This window comes from Electrophorus electricus, chromosome 15 (assembly GCF_041902795.1).
Source record: "Electrophorus electricus isolate QZ-2024a chromosome 15, ASM4190279v1, whole genome shotgun sequence".
Classification (NCBI taxonomy): domain Eukaryota; kingdom Metazoa; phylum Chordata; class Actinopteri; order Gymnotiformes; family Gymnotidae; genus Electrophorus; species Electrophorus electricus.
The window spans coordinates 16,401,778-16,415,848 of NC_137511.1; the positions used below are offsets into that span (position 1 = coordinate 16,401,778).

Sequence of the window (14,071 nt, forward strand, 5' to 3'; positions counted from 1 at the left end):
CCATTCATGATTATACTTGTATGTTATGTCTGTTGTTGACTTCATTATGTTCTGTAGTTACGTCATTTCCGACGTTGCCTAAACAACTCTGCCTACACCAGCGTGGACTGGCATTACTTCCACAGAGATAGATATGCCTGATTATTTCAGCAAACAACCAAAAATGTATATTAAATTACACATTTGAAATACGAGTCGCATTTTCCCTAACCCTTCCAGTCATAAAACTGCAATTTCCTTTGCTTTTAAGTTTTTATTTTTATAGTGAAAATGCTGTTTTGAATTGATCCTTTAAGTATCTGAACTGGAATGACTTTGGTGCTGTGAAAGGCCTCTCTAGGAACGTTTGCATTGCCCAGTACATAACTGCTGTGCTTTACATAATTTCTGTGGTATTTATCTAGAATGCTGTTATCTGTGGAGAAGGTGCTACCCAGGCAACACTTGGGGTTATAATGTCCACCCCCCACATGCTTGTCTTAATTAACATAACCCACAAGTGCAACAAATGCTCGTATGATTTCAACATTTATTTTTAAATCCCCTTTTTACTACAACTGAACTGATTAAAATTTTCAATTTAATTTAGACTGGAGCAAATTAAATCCCTTGAGCATTTGATAAAAGGCAAGACCTTACCCACGAGATTGAACCGAACCACATGTCATACCTGCTCAAAAGCACACAATCGAGTCAATGCTGACAAGGCTGGCTGAGCCAGTTACCTTGTTAAGCCTTAGCACTGTGCTAAGAAACACACTATCAACTGAACCTATACACTGGTCTTAGTCACAAGTCAGAAATAATTGCTAAACTCTCCAGTGCTGCAAAGATACAAATTTGTATAGGACTTAACAAGTGGAAAGGGATGTGTAGCTCCTCCCATTGCAGACTCCTGTCACAAACACTGCATTTAGCACCCTACTATTAGTAAAGGTGAGAAATGTGCAAGACCTGCATTAGTTTAAGATGTAAAGGGTGATTTTTGTAGAATTTAGTTTTCAGTGAAATGAAAAGGCAGGTACTGAGAAATATTTTTGAACAAAGAAGTCCTGTAATTTTATTGTTATGGGCATAAATGGAGTAGAGGGTTCTCCACTTCAACATTGATAAATAAAACACTGACAAAACAGGTTTGGTTTTTATGGGTGCGCTGTGAAAGAAAGAACCAAATTATCATTTCAGACACGTTTATGTTTTTGTCCAATATAGTCCATACTCAGTAGATTGACCTTCTTCCTGATGATGGTTTCTCAATGTTTACAAGAGGCAAAGCTGTGCTTGGTGCAGTGGCCTCAGGAGTAGGAAGATGTCTTGCTACCAACATCATCTTCTTGTGTTCCCATACTCTAAAGCAGCAGAAGGAAAGAGACAAAACGTGTCATTTGAGCGAAAACCACTAATAACATTGATTTTGCCTACTGGCTGCCACAACACATATAAAACACATGAAAAACATGTTTGGTGTAAGAATATTGTATTTCCCCATTAAAGTATTATACAAGTTGGTAGAGTGTGTGTGTTTTTGCAATGTTGGGAATTATAATTTTTGATAGGATGTGGCAGGAATACTTTGTACCTTTTGCACAAACTGGGGATTGACGGTAATCTCCTGATCCATGGCCTTTAGTTTCTCATCTAACTCTATACACTTCAGCATCTGTGAGAAAGGTAAAGAGAGAGAAAGAGAAAGATTGTAGCCACCAGTGTAATCTCAACCTTAATATCTTAGAAAGGGAAATCAAAATCTCCCACAAAAGGGAGGCATAAAAATAACAATGTGTGAGAATCTTGCTGTGGTTCCACCTAATTGCTTATGAAGAACATTGATACCAAATACTAACAGTATATTCAGTAGTAAGTACTAAGTGGTATCAGCCAACTTGTTTTAAGGTCTTCTAAATTGTCTTGCACTCTTCAAAAGCTGTTTTGCTTTAATAGGTTTTGCCATTATTGTTTTGGCATTATGTGACTAACAGCCACAGCCACCCTAGCGATCAGTTTCCATTGCATGTCTAATTTTAATCTAGACCAATCCACATCCTCTTATTTACTGATAATGAAACTGATGCACCCCAGTGGTAAGGAGTGAAGCTTAAAGAAAAAAATGTTGCTCAATGTCATGTGGCAAAAGCCAGTCAGAATGCCTGAAAGAACGAAGTGCCCGACTGAATCTCACACTGGAGAAGCTGAAGAAAGACAGACAATGAAACCTCAAGGGTCTCCTACTGACTGTCCTGAGTTTCTCATTTGGACTTGAATTTGCACATATTAATCCATTATTCTGATTATAGTTACAAGTATCGGGATCAGTCTGTGCTAGTCTAGTTTTACCATACACTAGTTTGCATCCTCTCTAGACTGGCAGTACAGTGTCATTACAAACCTCTTGGTCAATTTTGTGAAGCATTGCGGGGTTGTTGTATTTCTCGGGGTTGTCATGGAAACAGACCATGCCGTCTTTCTGGTTGATACTGGCATAAATCTCTCCATCTTCGATCTGTGGGGAGGAGTGGGATAGTTCAGCGAACAATGTTCATGAAACCAAAAATGAATATATAAAAAATAAATACTGCCATTGCCTTTAGTCACTGGCTTTTAAAAAATCTGTTTATGATTCTGAAACTATTCAAGAACTGGTCTGTGAAAACCAGCTGATTATAGGACATTCTGGTCTGTGGTGACGGGACTACTGGCTTACCATGTGCAGGACGTATTTCTCAGCCTCCTGAGGGCCGGAGAGCTGTACTCGGCTAGCCATGTCTTGCAAGGACAACGTCAGGAAGGTCTGTGGAACAGAGGCAAACCACAACTTAGAACCTGTTTTATAAAACCCTACTCCTTAATTACATCATCACCTAAAACCAAAACTGCGATGCTTCACTAGGAGTGCCGCGAACCAAAATGCGCGTTTGGGCAGGGAGCGTCTTGTCCGCTCTGTGGCTCTCCCCCCATTAAGCCGCACAGCTCAGCGGAGAGGTGCTTATCAGAGACCTTGGTTAGCCTCTGGATGTTCTTCTTATAGAGCGAGGAGAGGCACTGCTTGACCAGGCCCGCATTGCTGTCACGCGCAAAAGTCTCGCTGTGCTTGTTGACCAGGCTGCGCAGTTCGGCAGGGTTGTTCGTGCTGTACACCTGCGCCAGCTCGTGATAAATATTACTTAGGGGCTGCAGACACAAGGACACAGATATTACACATACCAGATTACTAAAATGCCTCTGGACAGAAAGCATGGGACCAAATTAAATGAACAGAAGTTAAATGAACAGGAGTTCAGAAATGATATGTATAAGAAAGCAACAATAATACAATGATCACTGCATTGTTATTAGAGGTACTAAAAGTAGTATTATTAAATATTAGTATCATTAGGCATTCTGCATTTCCCAGGAGTCCACTGGAGCTTTAGCTCATATCTTTACCTTTATGAACCTGCCCACAATCTGTGACGTGTATTTAGGGAGTTGCTGGACCTTCCCGTGGAGGATGAGGGAGACCAGAATGTATTTCTTGTAAGCCTCTAGCATGATGTGACTAACTGCCATAGCTGGAGTGGTTATTGCCTGTAGGGAAAAGAACACTAAGGCATTAGTGCTGCGAAATGTTTAAAAAAATAATAATTTTAAACTAATAAATCATTGTGGACGTAATAAGGCTTGGAAACGACTAGAAAAGACAGGAGACACAGAAGGACGCTGTAAAAGAAGCACTGCTTTGACCTGCTCAAAAAAATAGAGTGCCCGTTCAAAGTTCTTCAGACCCGTGTAGATCATGCCGCCGTAATAGTAGTAGCAGAGGAAGTGCTTGGCGTCGTAGGCTCCGTTTTCTTTGCAGATATCCATCATGTCCAGCTCCAGGAATGGGACCGCAGGCTTGAAGCACTTTGCCAGCAGGCATAACTGCCAAGGTGCACATTTCCCAATGTTAATCCTTCTCATTAGAGCTATAACATTGTTATTAAGGTGTACCTGACATGCTATAATAAGGCACTTAAATTAGTCTTACAAATTAGAGACTGTTAGTTTCAGAATAATCACTTTAGTGGTATTGGTCTGGTAAGGAAATGTGAAATAAATCTGGATTTATTTGGAGCTACTGATTTTCATTTAAATAAAATGTTGCAGAACTATTATATCTTGTCATGACAGATAAAGATATATAACAATAAAAATGCTTCAAATTTTCAGAATTTTATCAAGAATCATGGCAACTTTGTTGATAATATGTAATTAATATTGTAGCTCTTAAAATTTGAAAAGTGCATCTTTCTAAATTGCAACTTCACTAGGGAATCAATTGTTCAGCCCTAAATGTATAAAATAGACGAGATCAAGCATTTTAGGAAAATCTCAAACTGTGTGACTACCCTGTGAATGTCATGATAAAATTTTCCATTACCTACCTGACACAGGTCAGCATGAACTGAGGTAAGTTGGTTTGTGTTAATCTGCATTTTGTCTATTGCCTGTTTGAGTATACTTATGCCTCGCAAGGGCTGTAGGAGCAAAAGACATAAATGGATATTAGACTTCAGCACACCTTGTTATTTTATTCCACAGCTTCTCCTTACCCCCCCCCCCCCCCCCCCCCACCCTCAATATATGAATAAAGATTCTGCCCTGCAGAGCTGTGGAATTATACTGCAAACTTGTTCCCACTGCACTTACTGCAGCAAATCAAACCATCCTATATGCACATCATGCTCCAGCACTGGCAGTAATAAACATGCATATTTTAATCAAAAATGGATGACCATGCATTACTGACAACATTCTACATCTGGGCAGTCTTTTCCTCTAAGGGCCATTGAGGATACAGGTTTATGCACTAACCAAGCATGACACCAGATATAAAATAAGCCCAACTACCCCTGTTCTAAAATATTACACACATTTATAGATAAATAAATAAGTTCATGAAAATTAAATAAAGAAATAGACAAACAACAAGGTTATTTTGGAATGGAAAAACCCGTTGGTCAACTCTTGGTTATGTGGCTAACTATGACATGCTGACTGACTCCATCAGGTTCCTGGTTAACTTCAGCAGTGTGTGAGTGAAATCCCCCTTACCTGCTTCCTCTCTACGAGGGCATTAGTCAGCTGATGGCAGAGCCCAGCAACTGAAAAGAAACCGAGAGATCAGCGGCTGTGAGCCTAGTGGACATTTGAGATATGTGCAATTATTAGTTATTTACAGAAGCATGCAATCTACATTTACCTAACTAAATCCCCAACAATGTAGATCACAAGGACATCTGAAAGGCAGTGATTATGAAGGCAGGGACACTTTTACTAATTATCTCATGAACTTACTCACTTAGTACAGAATCCAGCATGGAAGTGCATGCTTTCAGAATCAAATAGTTAGTCTAAATATAGAGATTTGACTGCAGAAGTCTATAAAGTCTGTAAACTCACAAGTGTCTGTCGCGTAGCGAATGTGCTCTCCATTGCAAGTGCTGATGAAGAGTTGGACTTGGGAAAACAATGTCTCAAAGTCAGGGATGTTTGGCATGGAGAACTTCACAAACCTAGAACAGCAAAACACAGTATGAAGTGGTACAGAGCAGTATTTCCCCAATCCCAGCCATTAACAGCTGAGAATATAGCCCTGTTCTCACACACCTGCTTCAGCTCAGCAGATAATTATTTTTAGTATAACAGTACAGTACAAATTGAACATTTATCAATTGTTTGCATCAGTTACATTTGGTCGTACATGCATGCCAGGTAATAAGCATAATGCCTAAAATGACTTGGTATCTAGGTAATTTGTTTGAATCACGTTTATACCAAAACAAGGTCGGTTGGTTTGACACTCATTCTGGGACAGTGACTTACAGCACAGCCAGCACCCCAAGGGAGTGCTCTTGGATGTCCAGTGCTCCTAAGACAGTGTCTAAGTGGGAGAGGTTCTTAGCCAACAGTTCCCCACTCTTGTTGATCAGTTCACATAGCTGAGTCATCTGACCTGCAATTCCAGACCACAGCACAGAGAATAGAGTCAAACATGAAAATGTTACATTCAGGGGAAAAAAGTAATTCTCAGAGATGGAACTTGTATGTCAAAAACATGTCAGAGTCCCTGGCAGTAACTCATGCTGCTTTAAATCTGAACAGTGGAGCAAAATCAGCAGTGAATTAAAGGGCCTCTGGCATAAAGGATGCTTGCCATAGCTACACAGTATACGAACGTAACGCCAACTTTTGTTTTTCAATGGTATACTCCCACGAGAAACAGTGTCATGGGGGCTGCCAGGGCCCGCTCCCCATATATCTTAGCTAGCTAGGGTTAACACTGTTGCTGGGTAGTGTAATGAGGACTTTCTCTGTGGGCAGTTCACGAGTATTCTTCAGCAGACTTCATCCAATCATGTAGCTTCAGAAGTGTGTAACAATATGCCTTGGCTAGCTAGCGAAGGCTAATCGTTAGCTTCGCTTTGGAATTGCACTAGCTGGCCAGTAATCTTAGCTGGACAGCAAGCCTGCGAGCTAGCGATTGCTAACGTTAGGTTTGTGAACCAAGTAATGAATTGGTGATGAAAACGCACAATCTCTCAGAGGTAATGCCAGTTTTGAAGCGCGCCCATTTCCAGTAACTGACTAATGTACCAAGTTAAGCAGATTCACAGACAGCTAACTAGCTAACTACCTAGCTAGCAAGCGTTTCGTGGTATCTTATTTTAAGCGCAGCTAGTCAGCTAGCTAGCTAACTAGCTACATGGCTAATCTTGATTGTTTGGATATCATGAGCTGTGTCCATACCTTGAGCAGATAGTTGCCGCACATTGTTCACGAATTGCTCCAATGCTGAAGCCATGATTCTGCAAGTTTGTGAACAGGCCTCTCTCACTAGTTTTCATTCAAATGTCAGAAGTATCTACTAGCTAAACTGAGAAGGTGGGCCAGAGAGGGTTTGGGGCCTCGGCCGCCACCAACAGCAACCTAACTATCGCGAGAGTTTGGCGTGACAACTCGTTCACGAGATTTGCGGGTAGATTTAAAGGAGGCATTTTTTTGTGTCATATTCTATGATGTCTATAATTGTGTCTATATCACCACGATGTAAGTATGTTTATATACGTCCAACCTTTTGGGGATTAAAAACTAAATTGTAAGGTTTGAGGGTAAAAAGATTAAACTTACTTATGTGTAGTTTTATGAATATATGTTCGATCATTTCTTTGGTGCAATAAAAATATTGCTCCTGAAATGAAGTAATTATTGTACGTCTCTTCACATTAACTATATCATTACCGTTACTCTCTCCATAATGGTACTGCGACTCCTTAAATCGTACAGGATTTTTTTTTCATCAAACACTTCCGGTATAAAAGGCACATTGCAGCAAAGATGTTTACCTCATGAAGATAGCCTACAGACTACATTGTTTGTTGCCTGAAGGTGCACGGCTACAATGCTCTGCACTGGTTGCACAAAGGCATCTTAATTAATAACTGCTATAAAACAATGCAAATGATAAGCCTAATAATGTGCTATTTGACTTACAAAAATCCTGTGTATCACTGTAACACTAGAGTTGGTTAGAGTTGCATTTTGATACTAATTTAGGAGTGAGAAAAACATTGTGCATATGTGCCATATTACCCTACATATTATTTTAAAATATTGCAACAACCAAACCAGCACACGTCTGAAAATGCATAAGATTGTGTTGTCGAAATTTTTGTTTCTTGATTGTTTATGGTCCGGAGATTTCCATCTGCTATTTCTGTCCTTGACCCCACTCATATTCTTTTTAGAATGAACCTGGCCAATTTTTGGATGATAGGCCAGAATGTAATGATAAAATTGATCTTAAGCATAAACATCCTCTTATTCCTGTCTGGGGAATTCTCAGGTAAAGGTGTCGCCTACGCTTCATGAATTTAATCCAGCATTATGTGTTGTGGCTAAAATAGCCTCCTATTTGAAATAGACTCCTCTTTGTACTCACAGTGTTTAACAGATTCATTTTAAATCTTGCTTGGCTGCATAACATATAACAAGAAATAATAATGTAATGCCACATGACTATCTTAAAACACTAATATCACCAATAGGAGTGTGATAGGGTAAACGAGGGGTTGTCACTAGAATAGATATGATCTGCATATTTGGAAACAACTTTGTAATTGCTAATCTAATAGCAGACAAGCAAGAGTCTGCTTCACTGAGGCAAGAGGAAAACAAGACGGGTTTGAATGCTGTGTGGGCTATGAATGCTGTGTGATTCTCACAGCTTGGCTTCTTCTAAGTGGGGAATAAGGAATTTTCCAACATGGGATATACAATACACAATAGCCTATGGTTAGTGTGGTGGGTCTCATCTCCAATGACATAATGGCATATCGGGAGGAAGTCAGTGAGCTTCAGGAAGTGGAAGGGAAATCACATGCCCATCACCATCAATGGGACTCCCATGGACAGGGTCAGTTCCTTTAGGTTTTTTGGCATCCACATCTCTGAGGACTTCACATAGACAGAGTACTCAAATAAGACAGTGAGGAAAGCACAACAGCTATTTCCTCAGACATCTAAAGAGTTTCAGCATGAGCCCCCCCCCGCCATGTCCTCAAAATATTACACATCTGTGATGCGTCCAGTCAGGATGTCACTGAAAGCAACCTGACTAGACGCATCACAGCCTAGAATGGGAGCTGCAATACCGAATATCGCAAAGTGCTGCAGAGAGTAGTGCTCAGTGCTCAAAGGATCGCAGGGGTTGAGCCTCCCTCCCTCCAGGACATCTATGCAGAGCACTGCCTGAGGAGTGAGAGGAAAGTCATCCAAGCCATGCCATCTTCTCTCTGCTCCCATCGGGCAGATACTGCAGTATGTATGTTATGACAGTATGTTCCACCAGGCCATCAGGCTGCCAGATAGACACCAACACCAATATCACTGATCCACTCATGCACCCATACAAATTCACACGCTGCTTATGTACAGTCTAGATTATTTATTATTATAATCACTACACTTTTATGTATATTCTGTGTATTGCACATTGTCTATTGCATGGAATGATCAATGTCTTGTCTTTTGTATTATACAGTGTCTATCACACAGCATTTATCGTAGCATCTACTGTACTGTTTATTGTAATGTCTTTTGTATTTTTGCACATCTTGTATATTTCTTGTATATCTGCCATATATTATAGATATTATATTGTGTGTTAACTATGCTGTATAGGTTTTCAGTCACACGCACACCATATAGTGACATAATAAAAGGGATTTGATAGACGGTGAACACTAAGTTATGCAGGAATGTACAAATGCATTAAAGATGCATAATGTGTAACGCTCATGGACAGAAATGTTCAGTAATCTTATTCATATTTCACTTATAGTGTCTGTACAGTGTCTGTACTTTTGTCTGGTGTCTCACTGAAAATCTTGACAACCCACGGAAGGGTAACATCTTTCCATTGGTAGATTATCTTGGGGTGGGATGATCAATATTCGGCTAGTTAGCTAGCTAGCAACCAATTAAGTAAGCATAGCGAGGTGTTTGAAAATCTGGCTAGCTAACTTTGAAGGTGTAATGCTCTAAAATGCTATAAGGCTTAAGTGACGACCAAATGCACCTACCCAATGTGTAAGAATGTGTATAACGCATAGAACGAATGCGCTAATATAAACAAAGTCTACAAATACAGTGCTCCAGGGAGGGAAACGGCGAGAGCTCGACACCTTTGCCATCCCGCAATGACATAACCGGTACAGTCTACCGTCGTAATGATTTGATTTGCTGTAATTAACAAAATACTAAAACAAACGGCAGGCGTGGATAAAAACCATAAACCAACAGCAAGGTGAATGGCTTCACAAAGGGTATCCTAGTAAAGAAAAAAAGAATAGAAAATGCAAAAAGCCATCTCGCTAACTCGACAAAATGTGTACGCTACCGGTCACAAAAGCTTTGACGGAAAACACTGAAAGAAAACAGGATTATTAAAACAACACAGGACCGGTTCAGTGGACCTTCACTGCCGACAGCAATGACTTTACAGCTCTCAAGGATTTTACATTTGCTTGGGAGAGCGACTGTATACTCTCAACACAGGTGCTGTGCGGAAATGTCCACCAACACGAGGCTACGCGTCCTTGTTGATATGGACGGTGTCATTGCAGATTTTGAGGAGGGATTTTTAAGGAAATACAGAGAAAGGTATCCAAATGAACCGTACATTACTTTAGAGGATCGAAGAGGATTTTGGGTATCGACACAGTACGGGGAGCTAAGGAGTGACCTTTGTGTAAGTGGTTTCTTTTATATTTGAATCATTAGGTACCTAATAGACCTTGGCGTTAGATATTATATTCTTTCCATGAAACCGATTTAAGGACTAACAAGAATTTCAGCAATTAACGCAAATACACAAAACGTATGTGGATGCCTGCAGGAGAAAGCCATAAGCATTTGGGAATCAAATAACTTCTTTCTCGAGCTAAAGCCTGTCCCAGGAGCCCTGGAGGCTGTCAAAGAGATGTCCAAAATGGAGAAGTAAGCACAAAACAGAATGACTTCATAATTTAACTCATTAAAAATACAATATATTAAATGTAATAATGGCATTACTGTATAGATTGCACAATGTAGTCTAAATCTCTTAACACTAATCTTTTTCAACCAGTACAGATGTCTTCATTTGCACCAGTCCAATAAAACATTACAAGTACTGTCCATATGAAAAGGTAGGTTACACTTTCTATTGAGTTTCTTAGTTAAAAATGAGAAGAAGCAAAAAAAAAAAAGGCTGTACTGTGCAGTATTAGAAGTACTGGTTTGCATGTGTGTGTGTGTGTGTGTACACGTATCTAGTATGCATGGGTAGAGAAGCACCTGGGACCTGACTTCCTGGAGCAGATCATTCTGACCAGAGACAAGACTGTAGTGACCGGGGACATCCTGATTGACGACAAGCCAGACATCCTAGGTAAGACCACCGTCTTCACCTTCACTAACCTGGAACAGGTCGGCACATGTTCAGATGAGTAGCCCGTCATGTTTTTCCTCTATTGTCTTGTAATGACCACCTTCCAGGTGTGGAGCCGACCCCGAGCTGGGAACACGTCCTCTTCACTGCCTGCCACAACAAGCACCTGACCACCATTCCCACCCAGAGACGGCTGCTATCCTGGGCTGACGACTGGAGGGCCACCCTGGAGAGCAAGCGCCAGTGAGCCCCCTGTGCCAGTCTCGCACAGACTACCTCCTCACCACAGCTCGGCTACCTGTGGACCAGCGAGCTGACTCCAGTAGGGGCTTCAGGGGTGTGCAGAGTCTGAACCAGTGTTATAGGTCCAAGTTTAAAGCATGAGGGTTCACTTGCAAGACGTTACGTTGGTAAACAGGGGATGTGATGTAGGTAAGACCCACTATTTGAAGATGTTTAGTTGTCTCAGTTATAAGATTTAATACTGCCTCACAATTCCTGTGAAAATATTCCTTACATTTTAATTAGTCAATTAATAGTTAATCCTTATTCTTCATATATGTTTGGGATTCAGAGTTTATAGTTGGCATGAACTGTCTCAAACCTGCCTGATTTTAGCAAATACACTGTAATGTCACAGGGAAAAGTGGGGAAGATCCTTTCACTCTAGAGCTCTAGACACGGTACTTTCACTCTAGACCTCTAGACACGGTACTTTCACTCTAGAGCTCTAGACACGGTACTTTCACTCTAGACCTGGTAACGCACAAATACGGTAACGCACAATAACGCACAAAGACCTGGTAACACACTCTCAGTAGGAAAATGTTTATTTTTGTCAGTTTATATACAGTTGTGGACTGTACAATGGAATATGTAAAAGATGTCTGTTTCATGTAAGGTCCATATTATTTTAGCTGTTCATTTTTCACACTATTTGTGATATGTTCATTTGATGATGCCCATTCTATAGTTTCATTTTTTAACAATGAGAAACTAACCTCAGGTTTTATCAAGAATTTTTTTGTTTGTTTGTTTTGTTTTATTTAGATTTTTTAAGATTTACTTTTGCCGCAGTGCTGAATGTTACCACTGGGAGGAAACCATAGCACAGTGGTGGAAACCTTTTATCGTTACCCGGAAGTGTTTTTTTTTTTTTTTAAATTTTATTTATGTATTTATTTTTCCCCATTTGCTTTTCAAACATGTTGAAACACTGAATTCACTTTTAATTTGCGTTGCTGCTACTTCTCTGTGGTTTAATTCAGCATTGCTTTTCACCTGTGTCAATGGTTTTCTTAGCATTTTACATGTGATGTCCTTGTCTAGTTGGTGGTGTGGTTAATCATCATTGATGGTGCTGCTAGCTCTGCCATTTGGTCGAACCTGGAGATTTCAGGAGCTCTTAGACTGCATGGGGCTTTTAGACTGAAAACGCCTAGAATATGCTACACCCACAGGCATGTGTTGCCAAATTAATGCTATAAATATTGCCAGAGTTATCTTTTGTAACCCCCCCTTCCTTTACCAAATTTATAAATCTTAAGTTAGATGGATGTAACGTTTGGTTAATACTATGAAGTAGACACTTATTTTATCTTTTCTTCTAAAAATAACTACGCTTATTAGTTTTTATGTTCTAAGCTGGACTAATTATGATGGAGAATGTTTAGGTTAAAAAATGGGAGATGACAGGTTTATGAGAGACTGATGACTGCGCGGGGGAGACTGACCAGTCCGTGATGCAGTGCAAAATGTCAAACACGTTCAAACAATTAAAATACGATAACAATTGCCATATTCATATTTTACAAAGAGCAATTTAAGCCTGGATAGAGTTACGGTAAAACCCATCCCCGCATTGTTTTAACACTAGTTTATTCATATCTTAGAGAAACATGGACTGCTCCTGCCCTTACCATTGCCACTGCTGAAGATAAGCTCGTGGTTTGGCGTTCTGGTGTAAGCGCCACGCGGTCCGTTTGTCACGCGTTTACAGCTGCAGCAACTGGTCTGAGCCGCGAGGCGTGACTCATCCCGTTAGAGATGCGCGTGCATAGCTCCAGGAAAAATACGTCGACATAGACGCGCAGTAAAGCATATAACTACAGTTTTTAATAAAGTGTGCAATCGGTTTGCATGTGATTTATGCTCTTGTTCATTTATTGTTTTGTGTGTGCGTGCATGCATGTGTTTTGACAGCTGAAATCCTTTTTTAGCTACATTTTATAATTCCAAGACTACGTAACAAAATATATAATAGATTAAAATGACGACTAGCATTTGTGTAACATGAATACATATGCCTGAGACTAATAAAGAACTTTGCATGGACTGACTAAAAATTCAGATACTATTTTCAAAGATATACCAAAGACATCAGAAGTGAAAAGTGATCGGGGCTGTTTCTACCCCCATTGAGGATGTAATTCTGATAGTGCCCACAAAGAGGAGCTGTGTCTCTGTGCAAAAGACAAACTAATTGAAAACAAATTTCGCTTCTTTCCGTTTTACTTCTATTTATATAAGAGCATATTCATTATTCATTATTCATAATTTAAGAGATAACATGTTAGAAAAAAGGGGAAATGTGTATTAAATCGTAGCTGAACTCAATAGCAGTTGAAGATACTCTGGATAGTAGAGGCAGTGTATAGACAATGCATATATTAAGGACAGTCTGACAGGATATTTCAGAGGGACTCTGTACCCTGTCACCTGAAGTCAGTTTTAAGGTCTTGCGAACATACATTCGATTTCCTATCTGAATAGCTCTCTGGAAAGAAGCAAGGCAAGATTCATAAATGTAAATGTTAACTCAAAGACAGACAACAAAAAGTTTCTTGTAATAAGTGAGTCTTCTTCTGTAACACGTTCAGACGGTTCATTCAGCTATAAGTACACACAGAGACATTAATTCTTCCACTAATTATTCCACTAATTCCCTGCTAAACGTAGTCTCTGTGCACATCACTAACCACACCTGAAATTATAGCTTTGTTTATCCACATGGCAGTGGTCTACATGTAAAACTATATCCAAAAATGAAGCATTATGATCAAGAGCCTAAAAAATGTTTAAATGCGGACTAGCATATGTAAGTCAATTAAGCTTGTGCCT

General features: G+C 39.9%; 2 protein-coding genes across 2 annotated transcripts; one reads left to right on the forward strand and one right to left on the reverse strand.

Moving 5' to 3' along the window:
* Positions 1–1,032: 1,032 nt before the first annotated feature.
* cops3 (COP9 signalosome subunit 3) lies at positions 1,033–6,956 on the reverse strand. Its single transcript, XM_027005071.3, has 12 exons — positions 6,769–6,956; positions 5,845–5,974; positions 5,422–5,534; positions 5,074–5,123; positions 4,404–4,496; positions 3,721–3,900; positions 3,424–3,564; positions 2,995–3,168; positions 2,702–2,788; positions 2,387–2,500; positions 1,580–1,660; positions 1,033–1,349 (listed from the first exon to the last, which is right to left on the reverse strand). The coding sequence occupies exons 1-12, from the start codon at positions 6,821–6,823 to the stop codon at positions 1,296–1,298; spliced, it is 1,272 nt and encodes a 423-aa protein (XP_026860872.1). The 5' UTR covers positions 6,824–6,956; the 3' UTR covers positions 1,033–1,295.
* Positions 6,957–9,481: 2,525 nt separating this feature from the next.
* Positions 9,482–13,285, forward strand: nt5m (5',3'-nucleotidase, mitochondrial). The gene is made up of 5 exons (XM_027005085.3): positions 9,482–10,270; positions 10,418–10,518; positions 10,649–10,709; positions 10,837–10,951; positions 11,059–13,285. The coding sequence occupies exons 1-5, from the start codon at positions 10,013–10,015 to the stop codon at positions 11,196–11,198; spliced, it is 675 nt and encodes a 224-aa protein (XP_026860886.1). The 5' UTR covers positions 9,482–10,012; the 3' UTR covers positions 11,199–13,285.
* Positions 13,286–14,071: the final 786 nt, after the last annotated feature.